Consider the following 18,837-nt stretch of genomic DNA (forward strand, 5'->3'; position numbering starts at 1 on the left):
CAGCACGATCTGAACTCGGGAGACTGAGTCATAGCGATGATTGGTGGGTGTCACAACGTTCCCGGCACGTTCTTTAGGTCGCGCTATGATCATGGGCCATCAGAGTTCAAATCAGGACCGCGGCTAACAGCAGTAGCCAGCGTCCAGTGATGTCTGAACCGGTCCTGAACCTGACCCATCCCCCTCCCCATCCCTTCCAAGCCCGGTGCTGATCGTTGCCAGGCTTGTCATTAGGCTTTTCAAAGGCTACTTTTGTTTTGAATGTTTTCCAACATGACAAACGTGCATGAATGGTATTGGCCAAACATGTCAATGCAGGACCTTTTATAAAGGGCGTGATGTATTTCCTCAAGGACCAATTGGTTTTCCTAATCATGTTCCCAAATGGTATAATAACCCGGAATACATCATCACAATTGAAGGTCCACTAAGAACACAGCGCAATGCACGGTGTAGATGAGAGGCCGAGTAGCCACACCTGTCGTGCCAGTGCTGCGTGGGATTTGATGCGCGCGCGACATCGCAACGCGTCCACCAAAGGACGTGAACCTCGTTCGCCTTCGCACCAATTAAAACATTTCTTGCCTCTCAGAACGTCAAAGTGTCTCCCCGCTCGTCTTCGTCCATCGGCCCATCCAGAGCCACTGGTTGAACTTAATACATTTTTTTGTAGCAGAGCTCAGCCTTTAGGACCTGCACAGTCGTCTCCCAACAAAGTAGCACTTGTTTTCGAGACCCAGGAGATGTTTTTGCCACCTGGATAGATCATCCGCCGAGGTCAATAATTATCCACATTCAGCCCCTCAACCCTACTACCCACACCACCTCTTTGTTTCTCCCTAATTTAGTTTAACTTTTTACTGCTCAGGATACTGCCAGGTCAGAGTGGAACAGTTACAACCACTAGACTTGTAAACTGGAGGTCATTAAATCAATCTCACATGAAGCAGTTGAAACAGCGAAACTTCCTTTGATGAATTTCCCCCCTTACCCAGCACCCCCCCCCCGCCCCTGGTAGATCGCACGTGGTGGGGTAAAATATGAGTACTCACCTTCCAAGATTGTATTTTCAGCATGTAAGAGTAGGCCAAAATGCCCTCTGGAGTAACTCTGTAGCCTACTCTAGTGGGAGGGCTTTCCGCCCGCAGTGGCATGAGCGAGACTTTTCAGGGCTGCACCTTCAGCTGTGAACCACTTCGTGAGGCTTTGATGATACTCTACAGAGTGAACCATTATGGATAGCCCACTAACATTATAGACATGGGGATTAATTGTAAAAAAAACATTATTTCAAAACCTCTACATGTCCCCCGACCAACAACCTCAGTACACTTCTTAGCCAGGCGGTGGTGGTGGCTATGCGCGTGGCTGCCTTTAATCCAGCACTGTGGAGGCAGCAGCGACGGTTGGTGGATTAACGCACAAATGTCATGAAATTTCCGTCCCATTGGCATCAACGTGCTATTACCATTGACTCGCCAGGAGCCTGCTGTATAGCAGACGCGTGGACTCCACCTGTGCCGTATTTATGGGATAGAGTGTTTCCCCTTCGCACGTGCGATTTCTCTGGGTGCTCCAGTTTCCTACCACGTGTAAGCGCTCACTAATTGGCCGATAACACCTCAATATACAGAGGACCGCAGAGCCTTGGCAATTGCTGGTAGTGCCGGCTCACCACGTGGCTGCCTTCCTGCTTTTCTGTGGTTCCTCTTTGCGACTGAGTCATTCCCTCACGACGAGAATGAGGAAATTCTGTGGCGGTAGGCGTGTTACAAGTTGAAATTATTACATTATTATTACTTCTCCTAACTCTCCTCTGTAAAGTAGGGACGGAGCCATCGTCTGCTCTATTCAGTCACCTGTCGAGAAGAGCATAAGACATGTCTATGAGAAACTGTGGCTAGGAGATGTTAACTACCTCGCCTGGTATACAGGAGGTCGTAGGTTCGATTCAGACACTGACGCCTGTTGTATATTTGGAGTTTGTGTATCTCTCTCTCCGTGATCGAGTGGATTTTCTCCGGGTCCTCGGGTTTTTCCCTCCGCATTTAGAAACGTGCATTTAGAATGGTTTGCTGCTGTAAATTTGCACGTGATAAGCCACTTCGTTGAGCTGTCATTTGTGGCCAGGTCGCTTCTGAAAAAAAGAGCTTCACAGCTCAGTGGGCCTTACCTGGTCAAATAAAAAAAAATGTGTTTGTAGTTTTTATTTTAGTTTTAAAACCAATGGGGTATCTGTAAAAGGATTCGCGCGACACAATCACTCGTGAGCGGCACTGGACAAGACGTCCCAAGGGGGGGGGGGCCCTCCTCTATGAAAGTCTTGGAACTGAGAGAGGCTTTCCTGGGTAAATAAAGGACATTATAATGATTTTAATCACCAGCCATGGCCAATCCACTGCTGGATAAATGCTCCCCCCCCGTCCCCCTCGAGCCGCCGTCGCCACCACCACTTATGGATCACCGCGACGCAACAACAAGCAGAGCCGTTTTCATCTCCCCATTATTATTATTATTCCTGCTGTATTATACAATGGGCGTATTTACAGTCATCTGATATGATTTCATACATTTTAAACTTGGACTAAAACACTGCTTTTTTTTTCTCGGCGCTGGGCCGGATAAAACATGTCTGCGCGTTCATTCTTCCTGCCAGACATTGTTCGCGTCCCGGATACCACGCGTTTACATTTATTCTGAAGAAATACAACACCGTCAACAAACAGGTCCCTCGTTCGTTCGCTCACACGTGGGTACAAGGAGCGGCCAACATCGGTGGCGAGCGACATCCCAACTAGCTTGGGCCCTTCGGTCGCCACCCTCCCCGTCGCCTTCACCAAAACCGCACCGACCAGAGTGGTGAAGTATGATGAAACAACGAGTGACACGGCACGAGGAGGCTTATGTCCGGCAGTGCTGTGCGCGCGTGTCGTTCCGGCGCGTAGCGGTCGGCGTGCCGCGCCACGAACCCCGGCGACTCGAGTTCGGTTCCCGCTCACGGCCACCAACACCGCTGACGATTATCCGAATCGGTCCTGGGCCTCCCCTCGGTTGACTCAGCCTCAAATGAGTACCTGGTACGGCGTGTAAACATCGCCACTGGGGAGACAAAGGCGATCGGGCGTGGTGCTGGCCACCCCCCCCCCCCCTCGTGTGACGTGCTGGCCTTCATAGGTGCTCACTAACAGCACTTGCCCCAACAGTGTGTTAAGGCTATACAGGGGATCTTTGTCTCTTTTTACGAGGCATGTGTCACATGACGCTCTGGACTCCCTTGCGTACGAGATGCTCCATCTCAGGAAAATACCCAGAATGAATATCTCAGTGGCTCGGCGGTAGAGTGAGCGGCTCCCAGTGGAAAAGTCGCGAGTTCACATCCTGGGGTAGATCAAATTTGTACCGCTTTGTGGGGAAGTCAACAGGGGTTGTCCTGTGAATAGACTCGCCCCCACCATGATAATGTGGAATTTCCCCTACTGCCTCAAGGCTCATTTGGCCAGGAAATGTCTTTGCCATTTGACTTTGGGTTACATACCGTGATAACCTTAACAGCCTAAGACAACCGAGCTAAGTGTGATGCACAACACTTACACACGTGTTCATTCAAACGTATACTTGTGTATACACGTGCATTAACACCACGCATTTGTATGTGTGTATAACAACAACAATACTACTACTACGCGTGTCAGTGCACGTGTATTAGTGCATGCGTGTGCTTTAAACATCACTTGCCGATATGCAGCCACGTGTCGGCGTTGGCACACTTTGCCTTGCGGGGTTGGTTGGCTAAACAGCGCGAACCTTCGTGATGTGTCTGTGTGTGTGTGCCCACCGGAGCCTCTGGGCATTAAGTGGTGGTGGGCGGGTGATGTGTGTGTGTGTGGGGGGTGTCGCTCGCGGCGTGCGTGCGGGTCTCTGGTATTGGATTACAGCGGAGACAGGGGCGGTATGGTTACGAGAGAGCGAGGAGGGATGCTTTTATAGTGCAACACAGCCAGTTCGCGTGGAACAGTCGCGATCAGTCGGCCAAGGCCACCACCGGCTCGGCAGCCGACAGTTCCGTGAGCAGCGTCCCGTTGGCAGGGTCCCGGCCGCTGCAAGGTTTGCGTTTGAGCGCTCGGGTAAGTCCAGGTTTGAGGAGTCTGCAAACTCCACCTCGGAGGGCAGTAGTAGTAGCTCGCCGCTGTGTTTTTCTGCTCCTTGCCCGCGCGCTTATCCGGCACTCTTGAAGCCAGGGTTGTTGGTGGATGACAGAAATGAGTGAAATTCTGGGCTGCGATATCACCATCACCTGGCTTGCCAGGGTACGGCAGTATAGCAAGTAGGTTCATATCTATCTTCACGGGGATCACCCCCCCCCCCTCTTCTTCCTCCCTTGCATGCGTATGTTCTATCCTGGTATTCACGTGTATAAAATTCTCATTAATGGAATTTACCAAATATCTCAAAATAGGATCGCAGAGCTTTCTCGCTCGTCTGTGCAGCACTTTGCAAATGTGTGTATTTTATTTATCACTTTGGCAGGACGTCTGGCGTTACGCTGCACACGCTGGGAGCTTCTGAAGGCGCTGGACTGACACTGTGCTGGAAAACACGAGGGACAACACGGCAACACGTGGGACAGAGCCGCGGAGCACAACCGCGGAAGCGTTGCGCGGTATTAGGTACGACCAACCCTTGGGGGTTTTCAATTCTCCGATTGACTGAAATGCGATGGCCGTGAGCTCATGCTGAGTGGCTTCTTTAGCAGATGGGCGCACAACGCACGCGGCTTCTCAGAAGATCCGGTCATCATTACATGGTGGTGATGGTGATTGTTGTTGTTGTTACATTTTGACTTAAAACTTTCGTGACTGCAGGAATTCATATTCTTGGTTCTTTCGGTAAAGTCACGTAGATAGAAAAGGAAAAAAAATCGGGGAAAAATAGAAAATAAATAATAAAATAAAACTAACTTCATAAAATAATTTTACATTTTGTATTTGTTTTATTACTTTTTACATTTTATTTTATTCTTTTAATTTTTTATTTGTATTTTAGATATTTTTTTTTTATTTTGTGTTTTCTATCTACGTGAGTCTCGTGACATTCTTCTTCAGGAGGGTCCTGCCAAGTTTTCGCAGTATGGGCCAAATTATTGCCGTGTACTTTTTCAAACTTTGGACATTGACACCGGCATACGATGAGGCTCCACTCTTGTGAGTGACTCCACGGGATCTCGAACGTCCCCCTTGAAGCGGGCAGCACTCCGTAGTGTTTGATGCGCCGGTACTCATCGTGGTGGGAGGGGGGGCGCTGGATTCGAACCGTGGGCCTCGGCAACAAAGGGGCGGACGAGGCTACCGCCGGGCAGCGTCATGGACATACTTCATCACCAATTGTCGCCCCCCCCCCTCCCCCCCTGTGTGGCACCTGGGGCTCTGTAAAACCCGACGTGGGATTTAGTTTCTTCCTCAAAGCGGAGTGGCTGGATGAAGCATCGCCTGCGTAGGTATCGAACCCTCGACGCTCGGGCGGCAGTTGGGAGCTCCCACATTTTTCTGGGGACCACAACCATACAACTGGAGAGGAGACTACGTATGTATGTTGAACTTCTTTTGCGCCGTACGTAACCGACCGTACACGCCGTGTAGAGTAAATAGATAAAAGATAAAATCCCCCGTATTGCCTACGGAAGGGGGTTGGTGGCCAGCACCACGCCCGGCCACCTTTGTCTCCCCAGTCGTGATGTTCACCCCACCGCACCAGGTACTCATTTTAGGCCGAGTCAACCTGGAGGACCAGTTCAGATACTCATTAACGATGTTGGCCGTGAGCGGGATTCATATTCGGGACAAGCGGGTTCGAAGTGCATTGCGCAAACCACAACAGGACCGCTACCCATGCGTGTGTTTACACAAGCAGAATGACACGCCTGTTCCCAGAACAACACATTTCCACCCAAAGTCCAGGGTGGAAGAGTGCCAAATGTTTGCGTCATCAGACAGCTGTCTGAAATGTTGACATAACACACATAGTGTAAAAAAACCTAATTGGTGTTTAAGCAAGCAAAAGCCCATTGCTATTCATTAGTGTAGCATGCAATGCTACACTCTATGTATATTGCAGGTCAAGTATATTTTACAACTATTTTTGTAAATTGTGGAAATAAGTCGGCTTATCACGCCTTCACCATGGTTACAAATGCCATGGTCGCTTTGCTCCTTCATTGCTCCACCCATGTCTACCAGACTCACTGTTTCATCTCATTCACCATGCTTCAGGTCACCACAACTCACTCACCCACCCACTCACTCAAATATGCACTCACTCGCCCGATCACTCACACACTCACCCACTCGCCTACTCAAGCAGTCACCCACACACCCACCCACCCATTCACTCACTCACTTATCCACTCAACCATTCACTCACTCACCTGATCACTAACACACTTACATATTCAAGCAGTCACTGACACACTCACCCACCCATTTACTCACTCAATTACCCACCCACTCAACCATTCACTCACTCACCCATCCACTCACCCACACACTCACCACACTACAGGTCACAACAACACTTGCACGCACTCCTTCCCTCACAACTGCTGCACTTTACAATTCCTTCCCATCATCTCCTTTCCCAAGCTCCTATAATAATAACAACCTTGAATGTTGAACTTATTTCGCATCGTACGTAGCTCATTTCAGGAAATGTAGTAGCTCTTTATCTCTCACAACTGTGATAGTGCTGATTGTTTCTGGCCGCTGGATGTCTATGGCCTGTGCTCAGGCCAAAACATCTCGCCACGGTGGCCACCTCGCCTGACATACAGGGGGTTGTGGGTTAGATCCCGACCCTAACCTTGACGCCTGTATATTTGGAGTTTGCATGTTCTCCCCGTGGTCACGTGGATTTTTCTCCGGGTCCTCCAGTCTTTCCCCTCCACATTTAGAAACATGAGTTGAGAGTAAACTAAACTACACTAAACAGTTTTTATTTTACCAGGTAAGGCCCACTGAGCTGTATATCTCTTTTTTTAGAAGCGACCTGGCTACCACAAATAGTTTTACATTTCCCCGTGATGAAAAGCCACTTAGTTGGGCTACAATTTATGATAGGCAGATCGCTTCTGAAAACAGCTCAGTGGGCCTTACCTGGTAAAATTTTAATATATATAGATAGTTTAAAAGACAATTTTAAACAGTTAACCAATTGGACGGCACGCACGTACAACATTAACCTGAGGTGTACCCGCGCCTCCATGCAAATTGGTGGCACAACTTTCCGTCGCGAACGTGGCCAACGGGTTTTAAATAGCCGACAACCTCCCCCCACCCCGCACCTGCAGAATGCCGACACGTGTAGCGTTTCACAAAACGCTATTTATACACGCGGCACGGTATATATGTATTAAAAAAAACTCTACACCACTGATAGGCGAGCCGTGTTCTGAGCAAGCTGTCCGAACGCAATCATTAAACCTCCACAGCCTGCTACACACTACACAACAAATGCTGTAGTGTCACCTAATTTCACAGTCGGGGGGCATGGGGCATACAATATATCAGGGCGGTAGGGGTCACGACACAAGCGATGTTAAACGAAACTTTAACTGAAAGTTGAAATGCCGAACAGAGTAGCGATGTGACCTGCTTGTCTACTGTGCCTTCTTGCTTTATCTCCGTGACCCCCTGTGTAGGGTGGCTAGGAGATGTTAACTTCCTCGCCTGGTAAACAGGAGGCCGCAGGTTCGATCCCGACCCTGACGCCAGCTGTATATTTGGAGTTTGCACGTTGTTCCCGTGGTCGCGTGGATTTTTCTCTGGCTCTTCCGGATTTTCCCTCCACATTTAGCAATGTGTGTTTAGAGTATTTGGCTGCACCAAAATTCCACGTGATAAGCCACTTCGTTCAAGTATCATTTGTGAAAGCCAGGTCGCTTTTGAAAAATAGCTACATAGCTCAGTGGGGCTTACCTGCTAAAATAAAAAAAACTGTGAAGAAAAAAACCCACCAGTGGTGCTAAATAGTCTACCAACATTTTATTTACTTGACATAAAATAAGTTTGTATGGGAAGGCGGCAGAGCATTCAGCAGTGGGGGAGGGGAGGGAAAGGATCCAGCCCCCTACAGCCCACCACACACGACGGGTTGCTTCACGGAGAGAGCTGCTGTTGAGCTTATTTTGCACCGTACATAGCCAGCCATGCTAATATGAGGTGCGGGGCAAGGACAAATAAACTAAACGAAAAAAAAGTTGTCCTAAAGAAATTTGTTTTTGATCTAAATGATTGAAAAGTGCACAGCTCCAATGGTTTCCTAATATGGGAAGGAAGAACGTTCCAGACGGCACCAGAAGCGCATCCGAAAGCGCGCGATGTAGTGACCGTCTTTTTTTGATGGCTAGCCATATTCTATGATCTTACTGATGCCTGCCATGTAAATTTGGAATTTCCACCAATGGTAATTCCCCAAATAAGGTTACATCAGTTACGGCAGAAGCAGGTAGCTGGTTAATAATACGAAGAAGTATTAATGTTCATTGTATGTTCACTGCAATGGTGCAGGATCGTCGTTTGAAATTTAGTGAAACGATGATTAAACAGTTTTTATTTTCCGTAACTGACGTACGGCAGTTTTCGCATAACCCTGCAGTTCAATTTGGTGAATTTGGCTGAAAGTGAGTAGCTTGTGTGCGTGCATATCAGAGCACCGTGAAACTACGTCCGCCTATGAGAAGTTCCGCACAGTTTCTCACAGAAGCGTTTTAAAACATATATTTTCGGCAAGAGAACGACATTGTCTCTCCAGGTACTGTGTGTGTTGTCTCCGTGTCTGACATAGCCATGCACTTAGGTGTTGATACTGCATAAATGCAAATTGTGACTCATGACAGGGCATAATGTATTACACATTTGTTTGCATGAATAAATAATACAGCGTTCGGTTTATGTGCAGTGAAGTTTGGCCGTTGTAATTTAATGTGCAAGGAAGCTGCTGCGGTGTAATGGTCAGCGCCCTGGACTTGCGATCCAGAGGTTCGCCAGTTTGATTCCATCTCCTGGTGCGGAAAGTTTCTTAAGTGACTGCTCACCCCAGTCAACAGCAGTGTAAATGGGGGTTCCACAATTAGTCGATCTACAAAAGCGTTGATGTAATGTGTTTTTTAAGACGCTTACATTTTGCTTATTTATCCCGGAGAGCCACACTGAGTCGCAGAAAGATTTTTCAGTTGAAATTGTTTTGAAGTACCCTGTGAGCCAAGAAGCTCTTAAATCGGGGTTCATCAACAAACAACAACAACAACAACGATTCTCCTACAAACGCAACAAGTCACAGTTAAATAAGTCAACAATGAACAATAACAGATAAGAGGAAAAAATAGCCAGTAAATCATAATCGCAATAGGAAAATTATCTTTTTTTAAAAAGAAAAATTTAGTTCAATTATAGATTATCATCAAATACCAGGAGGGTCCTACATTGGGTTTTTATTTTAAGATAATTTCAACTCATTAAAGATGAGTTTATGCAAGTGGGAGGAAACTGAAGCGCCCGGAGAAAATCCATGCCCGCGAGGGGGCAACGCTCTATCCCCATGCAGATGGACACAGATGGTGATTATTCCGTTTGCTGTACTGCCTCCCCCTTGCGAGTCAGGGTAAGTGGCGCCTTGACACTCACGGGGAGTTTGACAACATTTGTGCTGCGATCAACCAACCCACGCTGCCTCCACAGTACTGGATTACAGGCCACGTGGTAGCCACCGCCTGGCAAATCATTTACTAAGCCCCCCCCCGCCTTGTGTCTGTTATGCAGTCTGTTACTCCATGTACATAGGTAGTACATTAAACCTGACTCACGATGTGTGGTTCATTCTGGATTTAAAGTTTTCGTGGCTGCAAGGATCCATACTCTTTGGTTCTTTCGGTAAAGTCACGTAGGTGAAAGAAAAACATCACGACGTTTCGATTGCAACACAAGCAATCGAAACGTCGTGACTTGTTTATTTAAAACTTCAAATCTATAACCAAAGTGTCACGGTGTGTGCTTTGTCAATGAAGTGCCTTTGTGGAAAAGTCACGATCTTCCTTACTCTCATGAAGCGGATGTTTTTTCTCCACTTGGCAAGAATTGTCAATGTTGACGCTGTTTGCCTGGTAACGTTTACCAATAGTTACCATGAACCGTGGTACCCGTTTGGATCTCTCTCCGATCAGCGTGGCCCTTCTTCGTGTTGTACATCGGCCCGCGGGAGGGTTCTGGGCAGAACTTCCCCCATGCGCTGAGAGTGATGTTCATCGCATGACGTTCAAACCAATATTTTTTTGTTCATTCTCAGAGCTACAAATGAGCCACTTTTAAGTTCCGGAATCAAATGTAATGTGATTAGGTTGTTTGTGTGTGTGTGTGCAGTCATTGGCGATTTGGCCTGGGAACATAAACTGACTACACTTGAGAACACAAGTTTAATCACAGGCAGCTTGCCCGGAGTTGAACCCAGGATCTGAGCAGTTCCAGCTCTGTGCTTTGACCTCCTCTGAGCCTCCCAGCTACCCCCACCACCACCACCCCCATAATTATTTTATACAGGGACAGTCCGCGACTCACGATCGTTGCGGTGACAGACAAGAAATTCGCTCGATCCCCACCGGTGGCGGCTTCAACGCTGCCAATTTGGCACGCCACTCCTGATGAACTCACGCCACTCGTGATGAACTCACGCCACTCGTGATGAACTCACGCCACTCGTGATGAACTCACGCCACTCCTGACGAGCTCACGCCACTCGTGATGAACTCACGCCACTCGTGATGACAGCCCCTCAATTGATGAAGCTCATGCACATCACTTTGTCAATAATCCACTGCAAGATGAAGCCCCCCCCACACCCTATCCCCCACGTATTGGTTATGGAGGGTTTTTTCCCACCATACTTCACCATTCTGCTCAGTATGGGTTGGTGAAGGGACATGGGGGTGGAGACAAGAGGGCCAGTTCAGATGTCACTGATGTTAGCCGTGGCCGGGATTCGAATGCAGGTTACCACCAGAGTTACCATAGTGCAGTGCGCTAACCACTGTGCTACCATTTTACCCCGGTCATGTGCTTAAACAGTGGATGAAATGCATTTTAATTTAGTTTTGGATGATTTCCGGCATTGATGTATTTTCTGTATTCAGTTTGAACACCGCAGGGCATAGAAAAGGTGTGTGACGTACCAACCTTCAAGGGTGCTGCTCGCTAGTAGCACTATCCCTGGCGGCCTGTGAAGGCTACACAAGGGAAATCTTGAGTGGCCATCGAGTGAATCGCTGGGTTCACGGCGATCGTCCACTCGCCGAGTGTGCGACGAGCGTGGGGGTGAGAGGCTCGCGGTCCTGATCGTTACCCGCGGTGTTTCTCCAGATGTTGCGGGCCGCTCGGTTTGGCGGGCTGGAGGGCGCGCGTCTCCTGCAGCCGGCGGATACTGAGCTCGCACCAGCGGCAGCGTGCTCTCCCGTCGCGTCACACCAGCCGGCGGCTTGACGCCACGGTCCCTTGATGCTGCGACGCACCATGGTGAAAAGGAATCTCTGCGAGATCGCGAAGCTATGGCGCCAGATCATGAAGGTTATAATTCTTGTGGCAGTTTTGCTCTCCTTCCTGATATACGCGGTGCATCACACCGACGACCACTCGGACAGGTTGAAGGACATGTGGCTCATGGAGCCCTCCCTGAGCACCTCCAAGCTGGTCCAGTGGCAGATCAGTGCCGCCGAATGGCAGGCCGCCGACAAGGAGCTCTACAACATCCGGTGCAGCGAGATCCTCCAGCAGGATCCGCGGGAAATTGGGAAAACCCTGAAGATCCGGAGGAAGACGATAGTCGACCTGACCGACGAAGACATGTTGCTCCTGACCGAAGACTGCCCGGTGTTTTTGGAGACGAGGAAGTACTTCTCGAAGCACGTGTCCCCGGAGGAGAGAGACTTCCCCATCGCGTATTCGATCGTCGTGCACAAAAACGCCGCGACGCTCGAGCGCCTGCTGCGTGCGATTTTCGTGCCGCAGAACGTCTACTGCATACACGTCGACACCAAGTCGTCCACAACGTTCAAGTCTGCCGTGCAGAGTCTTGCGAAGTGTTTCGACAACGTATTTGTAGCGTCCAAGCTGGAGGAGGTGCACTACGCGCATATTTCGCGCTTGCAGGCCGACATCAATTGCCTCGCCGACCTGCTGAAATCGCCCGTGCGTTGGAAATACGCGATTAATCTGTGCGGGCAGGACTTTCCGTTGCGGTCCAACCGAGAGCTCGTGAGCGAGTTGAAGAGCCTGCAAGGCAGGAGCATGCTGGAGACCGGCAAGCCGTCGGCGTACAAGCAGCAGAGGTTCACGCACAAGTTTGTCCTCGAGAGGAGGGATTCCTCCCTCCCGGCGCTGCAGCACACCCAGACGGCGCTGGCGCCGGCGCCGCACGGCCTCGAGGTGTTCGTCGGCAGCGCCTACTTCGTGCTGAGCCGGGAGTTCGTCCGCTTCGCGATAACGAGCGCCGTGGCGGCGGACTTCCTGCGCTGGTGCGCCGACACCTACTCGCCCGACGAGCACTTCTGGGCCACCCTGGCGCGCTCGCCGCAGGCCCCCGGCGGCGGCGGCGGCGGCAAAGCCGACGTGTCGGACCTGCAGAGCAAGACGCGGCTCGTCAAGTGGAGCTACCTCGAGGGGCGGCTGTACCCGGTGTGCTCCGGGCGGCACGTGCGCAGCGTGTGCATCTACGGCGCGGCTGAGCTGGGCTGGCTGCTGCGGGACGGCCACTGGTTCGCGAACAAGTTCGACCCGCACGTCGATCCCGTGGTCGTCAAGTGCCTTGAAGAGGAGATCTCCAGCAGGCAGAACGCACGTGAGTGATGGGAGCGCCTTCGCGGACGCGTGAGGGTCCACAGAGGAGCTGCTGGTGTTCGTGAGATGGGGCGGACCCGGAGCCTTTGGTTAGACAGGAAGGCGGGAATCATGTGCTACGTCGGTAGGGCTGGCGTGTCCACGGCAACCTGGCCCGTGCCAAACCGATTCTACAGACTTCTAGACTCACCCTCGGCTCTCAGTCCCATACCAAGCTGTATGCTCAGAGCAAGGCTGACCCCAGAGCCGGTCAGGGTCAACCTAGGAGCAAGAGGCACGTGCTGTGACATCACTCGATCGGATTAACTTTCGTCGGCCACGTGCGCATTAAAATTGTGCAGTGGAAAATCACAAGACAAATAGATTTCAGCGTAAAATAGCCTCCCCGAACCACAGTTTAATATATATTTTTTATCGAAGAAAAGTATGGGTATTGTTTTAGATTGCTTCTTCCCCCGCCCACCCACCCAGCTCCCGGACGCAGATGATGGAGGAAGGGAATGGGCACTGAGGGGACATAACAAATGTGACGAGTAGAGCCCACAGAGTCCAACTGCATGTGGGGCATAGGGACGGAGGCTCAGGCCTGATGCTGCTTCTGCGTCACGTCTGGGCAATTCCTGGGCCAAATTGTGGAGTCATTTCTGGGACAGGGAGCGCCGTTCTCAGTGTTCGTGGAAGTTAAAATGCGCACAGCGCCTCGGATTAACGCGGCCGGCTACGTACATTGCGGAACAAGTTCCACATACATGCATGGCACAAAGATAGCAGGCCTCCTGCCAACAAAGTCCCTGGGACATGCGATAAGTGTCTATAATGCGGCCGACGGCTGTACTCTGCTGAGTCTGGAAATAGCCGAGTTGTTTCCGGAAGATTTTGCCTGGGTTGGAAGTGCAGCTCAGGTCAACACAGTGAGAGCCTTGTTCGGTTAAAGATTATTTGAAAGTAACATATTATCCATGTTTTACAAAATACACGACTGCACAGGGAGTGTTTGTGCCCTCTGCAGGGTTTTCAAATTGTCTAATGTAAGTAGCGTATATATTTTTGTATTGGCACATGAAGTGATGTGAGCACTGTTGACTAAGTACGGTGCAAAAGAAGTTCTACATACGCGCAGAGGGGTTATGTGTTGCTGTGTGTATGTGTGTGTTTCAAACTGTTTAAACATGGTCTTTTTATGCATCTTGCAACTTCAAATAGAATATGTTTGGAAAAGTGAGCCGGAAGCGCCCTTTATATGCCTGGGGTAGGGTTAATTTATTTCGTTATTGGTTTACCCGCCAGAATTCAGTAGTTTCTACAATCACAGAGCTGGGTCCATTGGTAAGGTGCAGATGAGCACAATTGTTTTTTTTATGCTTTCCGACCAAGGTTGAAAGCACGAATGCATTCGCTATGCTTAACACAAAGTAGGCTTTCGAGACCATTGTTACCCATAAGAGGTTTTTGGGTTATATTGCGTAAATGTGTCGTTAAACCTGCCACCACCCTACACAGCCAATTACTAAGGTGTGTCACGTCAACAAACAAAAAAAATCCAACTCGTTACTCGTGCAGCACACCGGCTATGTGGTGGAGAGTAAACCCACGGCATTTACAATTTGAGCACCGTGAAGCTGGTTGTTGGAATTAGCGCCGAAACGTCGTACGACTCAAATTGTAAATGTTGTGGGTTTACCCTCCAACACACCGGTGTGCTGAACAGTAACGAATTGGCACGTTTTGTTCACGTGACGAACCTTACCAACTGGCTCTGTCGGGTGGTGGCGGGTTTAACGACACATTTAAATTCACGCGATATTACCCAAAGACATCTATTACGCATGAGCTCCGTCCGTCTGTTCCTACGTCACGTGAAGCTGATCCGATCCAAGCCAGATTGATTCTGTGAGTCTAAAGTCTACTTGGGACTTATAGTGTTAAACACAAACATATAAAGTGGCCAAATGGATTGAAGGCCCTTGCGCATAACAAAAACTGAGTGATACAAATGAAGCAGCCTTCTTTTGGCCAAGGCGATGACGTTCCAAGCCACGCGCACGCTCGCTCTACCGCGCCTTTGTGTGTGTCCGTGCGAATTCGGAAGGAACGCGACGCCAGAAGTCAGAACGCGCGACGTGACCGTTCCAAACACCCCGCTCTCAGAGAGCAAACGAGCGGTATGGAATCCACTGCGCACGATTGGGATATTTCTACACGGATTGTAGATCGCGTCCAAAGTTGAGTCCAAAGTTGAATGCCAGGTGTCATTCAAATCATGAACTGTATATATATAAAAAAAAATCAGAAGCGCGGTTAAAAAATAAAAAATTAAAACTCTTTTTTACTTTGAGCTTCGTCACCAAAGTCGACGAATCAGCGGCGTTGCGTGGTGCAGGGCAATGGATGAATGATTGATGGGTGCCGCTGTCATTGTGTGGCTTATAATGGCCAGCCAGAAGCCAGGGGGTAACCTTACCTGGCCGCTCTGACCGCCGGTTTCCATATTGTCCTACAAATTTCCATTTGGCTCGCCGGTGTCAAGCCCGTACGTTACTCGACGCAAGTCTGCATTTGCCTTACGGTACGGTGTCGCGTATCCGACTCGCTGGGGAGGCTGCGGCGTAGGCAGATTCGTGACAAGGCCGGATATGAGATCATCTACAGAAAACGACGGTTGAGTTCATCGCGACTGAGATGGAACAGCTTTGAATGGTGGGGAAATGCTTCTTCTTCGCCGTGCTTGAGAAGGAAGCGGACGCACACGAGGTTAAGAGACTGCGTGCGCAAAGGTTTTCGGAACATCTGGTAGAAAATCACAGATGACACGCGGCGCACAAATCCTGCTACTTCGGTGTGGCCGGTTAGTTGGTCAGGGTGAATGTGATGGTCACATGAGTGAGGTGGTGCCGTACTGTCTTTGCTTATGGTCGGTTTGAACGCATTGCAGATGGAAGTGTGGAAAAAGTAGGTGTAATGATGTACAGTATTTAAAAGGCCTGCGGTGGACCTTGGGTTTCAATGAAAAGTGCATCCGTCAGTCTGCTTTGTGTGTGGATGGCTGTTAAAGCCTGGGTTATTGAACCACTTTTCATGGACCACGTATGTTGATTTACCAGGGATGTTATGATGCACCACCAAGCCCTTCTTGTAATTCAGGGTCCCGTTTCGATCTCAGAATGGTTTCACCCAAACACTGCGGCTGCAAGGCGATTTCGCGTCCATCACAAACGGCGCACACAGTCACGTGGAATTTCTCATACCGGCCAATTCAACGCGTGTACTGTGCGAGCTTTTTCGATCGACGTCGATTCGATCGGTTCGGTGGTGCATCGTTCCAACCCCCGTGGTGGTCAGTAGAACTTCTGCACAGGCCACCTGGAGAGGCAGGGGGTGGGGGGGGGAGCAGTGGTGCAGTGGTGCCCGGACCGGATGGCGGCTCTGTGGTTCGTGACTCTCTGTTCGTCCGTGCCCTGGTGCCGGCCGTGGCATACGCACGCGCGCTCACGATCAATCCTGAATAAAGTAGGGCACATTTCACACAAGCACAGTACCTACATTTCAGAAATAGATGCTTTTCTGAAAGTGGTGTTTTTTTTGTGTGTTTGTTCATGAAGTGTTGATGTTGTACTTATTAAAGATTTATTTTCAAATGCTTTGGTTCCCCTTCCTTTTTTAAATACATAAATAAACCTCTAGCTTGTGATTTTCAACACATTGTTACATCCGCCCTATATGAGCCCGATCGAACCGGGCCGATGCGTTCCGCACGAGTCAATAATTTCTCACATCTCGTCGTGATGCATCGTTTGATTAAAAAAAAGACAGTTCCAACCCCCAGCCATCCCCACCGTGTTCTTGGAGGGCCTCTCCGCTCCAAAGTGGATGCAGGTTTTCGTTGGTCTTGGCTGGATTTGGCTTCAAAACCACCACCCAGTTCGACCGGGTTTTTCATCGCGCGTGGCCAAACGAGTTGGAGCGAGAGGCTGCCAACTTGAGCTACGGCTGTCTCGAGATCTCTCCACGAGGTTTGGGGGTTTCCCTGAGAGACGACGCGTCAGTCATTCCAGCCAAACGCCTAGCGACTTTTACCGGCCAGGCGGGGGCTCGCAATGGCAAGGGTGCGGGGTTCACATCTCTGGTTGACGGTTGACTCAGCCCATCATCCCTCCGGAGGGGGTCGATAAAATTGGTACCAATAGGCCCGGGAAGTCGACAGTGATTTTCCTATGGATAAACCCACCATCCCCCCCCCCAGCCCCCGCCATAGGAATGTGGATTCCCACCACTGACTCAGAGTTGTAAAGAGGAGACAAACACCACCTCAGTGCTCGTTTTAAAGACCCAATGCAGAAGATCCCCAGGGTTTAATCTTCCACGAATCTCGTGCTCCACCCCAAACCGCACCCACCGCACAAACCGTGCCAGATGCGGATACCTGATGCACAAAATTGAAAATGAAAAAGTCTCCAGTGTTGTAGTCTGCGACTGTGGTCAACCATAACAGACCGTAACAACGGATAACGATGCAATGCCCCGATCCAGAAATGCGAAGGAGACATCGCAGCGATGCACAGCCCTGCTTGCTCCTGGCGCGGTTGTCTGGGCTTGACTACCTCAACGTGAGATTGTAGTTGTTGCACCGCGTCTACATCAGCAGCCATACGAAAGAAGGGAGTTGCTCATTCGAGCGTGACATTATTTTGACTGTGTACCTCACCGCAGATGACAATGTGCAGACTTAGCAGGGATTTCAGGTGCCCCTAGTCTAGGCATTTAGTCGAAAACTGTTCTGTTGTTTTGCATCATTGCCCTCGTGACCTTTGTCATTCGGGATGAGGAATTCCTTACTGGCACTCAGACGCCTTTAGTCGCGGTGGTGGTGTTGTTGGTGCGAATAAAGAGAGGCCTTTCTTGCCGCTGGGTGGGGGGGGTGTCGGGAACACCGTGTGAGGTGGACGTGATGGTAAGTCGTGCAAAAAGGATCCCATATCAGGTTACTGTGCCCAATGCTGAACATTTCGTCCCGTGGCACTATTCGACGTGTGTGCTAAGGATCCTGTAAAGGAGCGGGCCACTTGAAATCAGGGCAATCGGAGTCGGTAGATAAACTCAAGTCTGCTTCGAACCCCATCTCTCTAAAGCGACCTTCCCTCTTTAGTTTGGTCGGTTGCCCCTATTTCTGTTTTTTGTTTCACTGATTTCCATGCATTTGCACATTGGGTGTCTTAGCGTGGAGGGCGCATTACACATTTGAACTATTATTGTGAATTCTTGCTCGCACTCAAACTGCTGGTGGAAGGGACTTCTTCCCTATAAGACGGGGGGGGGGATCTGGGGGTCTCTAGCGAGCCGCCTCTGGGGGGGGGGGGGAATTTGGCCACTTTTCCCACGCGGGCCACACACCTTATAAAGCGGTGCGATTGCCCACATTTTACCCGACCACGCGCTACCTGACAATCAACTATGGTGTATTAACTACTCGGTGGACAGAGGCGGAATCATGGGGATGAGTGGGGGGAGGGAGAGAGATTTAAGAAACTTAACAGATTGATCCAAACCCTCTCGCCCGGAGGGGTGGGATCGAACCGTCGACGTCTGGATAGCGAGACCCAACACGATCGCCAAATAACATCGCAAACAGCACCCGCACGCGCGTGTGCGCTCTGCTGTGGCCCTCAAAAGACGAGCGATCCACAGATACAGTATGCTGTTGGCATACGTAAAGTATCTGAGATGCTGTTACCTCGGCTATTGCACTCTGACGCCAACAAGGGCTGGATTTTGATGACGGAGGCGAGCGGGACATTTGCCCAGGGTCCAAGAATCGCAGAGACCCCATGAACCAAATACAAAACACTGCACGTCTTTTTTGTGTTTCATATGGCATTGTTTATTTTCATTATCCTTTCTTAATAAGAGCAATAAAAACAACACTCCCTTCGCTCATTGCTGACTCGGTGTTTTAATTAAAATGTTGCAA

General features: G+C 49.9%; 1 protein-coding gene across 2 annotated transcripts; it reads left to right on the top strand.

Annotated features, from left to right (window-relative positions):
- The first annotated feature begins 3,654 nt into the window (after nt 1-3,654).
- Nucleotides 3,655-16,509, top strand: GCNT4 (glucosaminyl (N-acetyl) transferase 4). Of its 2 annotated transcripts, XM_032968749.2 has the most exons (4): nt 3,655-4,124; nt 4,528-4,667; nt 5,449-5,580; nt 11,400-16,509. In XM_032968749.2, exon 4 carries the CDS (start codon nt 11,535-11,537, stop codon nt 12,879-12,881), a length of 1,347 nt encoding a protein of 448 aa, XP_032824640.2. In that variant the 5' UTR covers nt 3,655-4,124; nt 4,528-4,667; nt 5,449-5,580; nt 11,400-11,534; the 3' UTR covers nt 12,882-16,509. The 2 variants fall into 2 exon arrangements, with proteins under 2 accessions (XP_032824640.2, XP_032824639.2); XM_032968748.2 differs by lacking the exon at nt 5,449-5,580.
- The last annotated feature ends 2,328 nt before the right edge of the window (nt 16,510-18,837 follow it).

The sequence above is a fragment of the Petromyzon marinus genome, chromosome 40 (assembly GCF_048934315.1).
Source record: "Petromyzon marinus isolate PM22_M1 ecotype Great Lakes invasive population chromosome 40, UKy_Petmar_22M1.pri1.0, whole genome shotgun sequence".
Classification (NCBI taxonomy): domain Eukaryota; kingdom Metazoa; phylum Chordata; class Hyperoartia; order Petromyzontiformes; family Petromyzontidae; genus Petromyzon; species Petromyzon marinus.

What these genes read in the sequence shown, in the direction of transcription:
- GCNT4 (XM_032968749.2), top strand. Translation starts at nt 11,535, where the DNA reads ATGCTGCGACGCACCATGGTGAAAAGGAATCTCTGCGAGATCGCGAAG.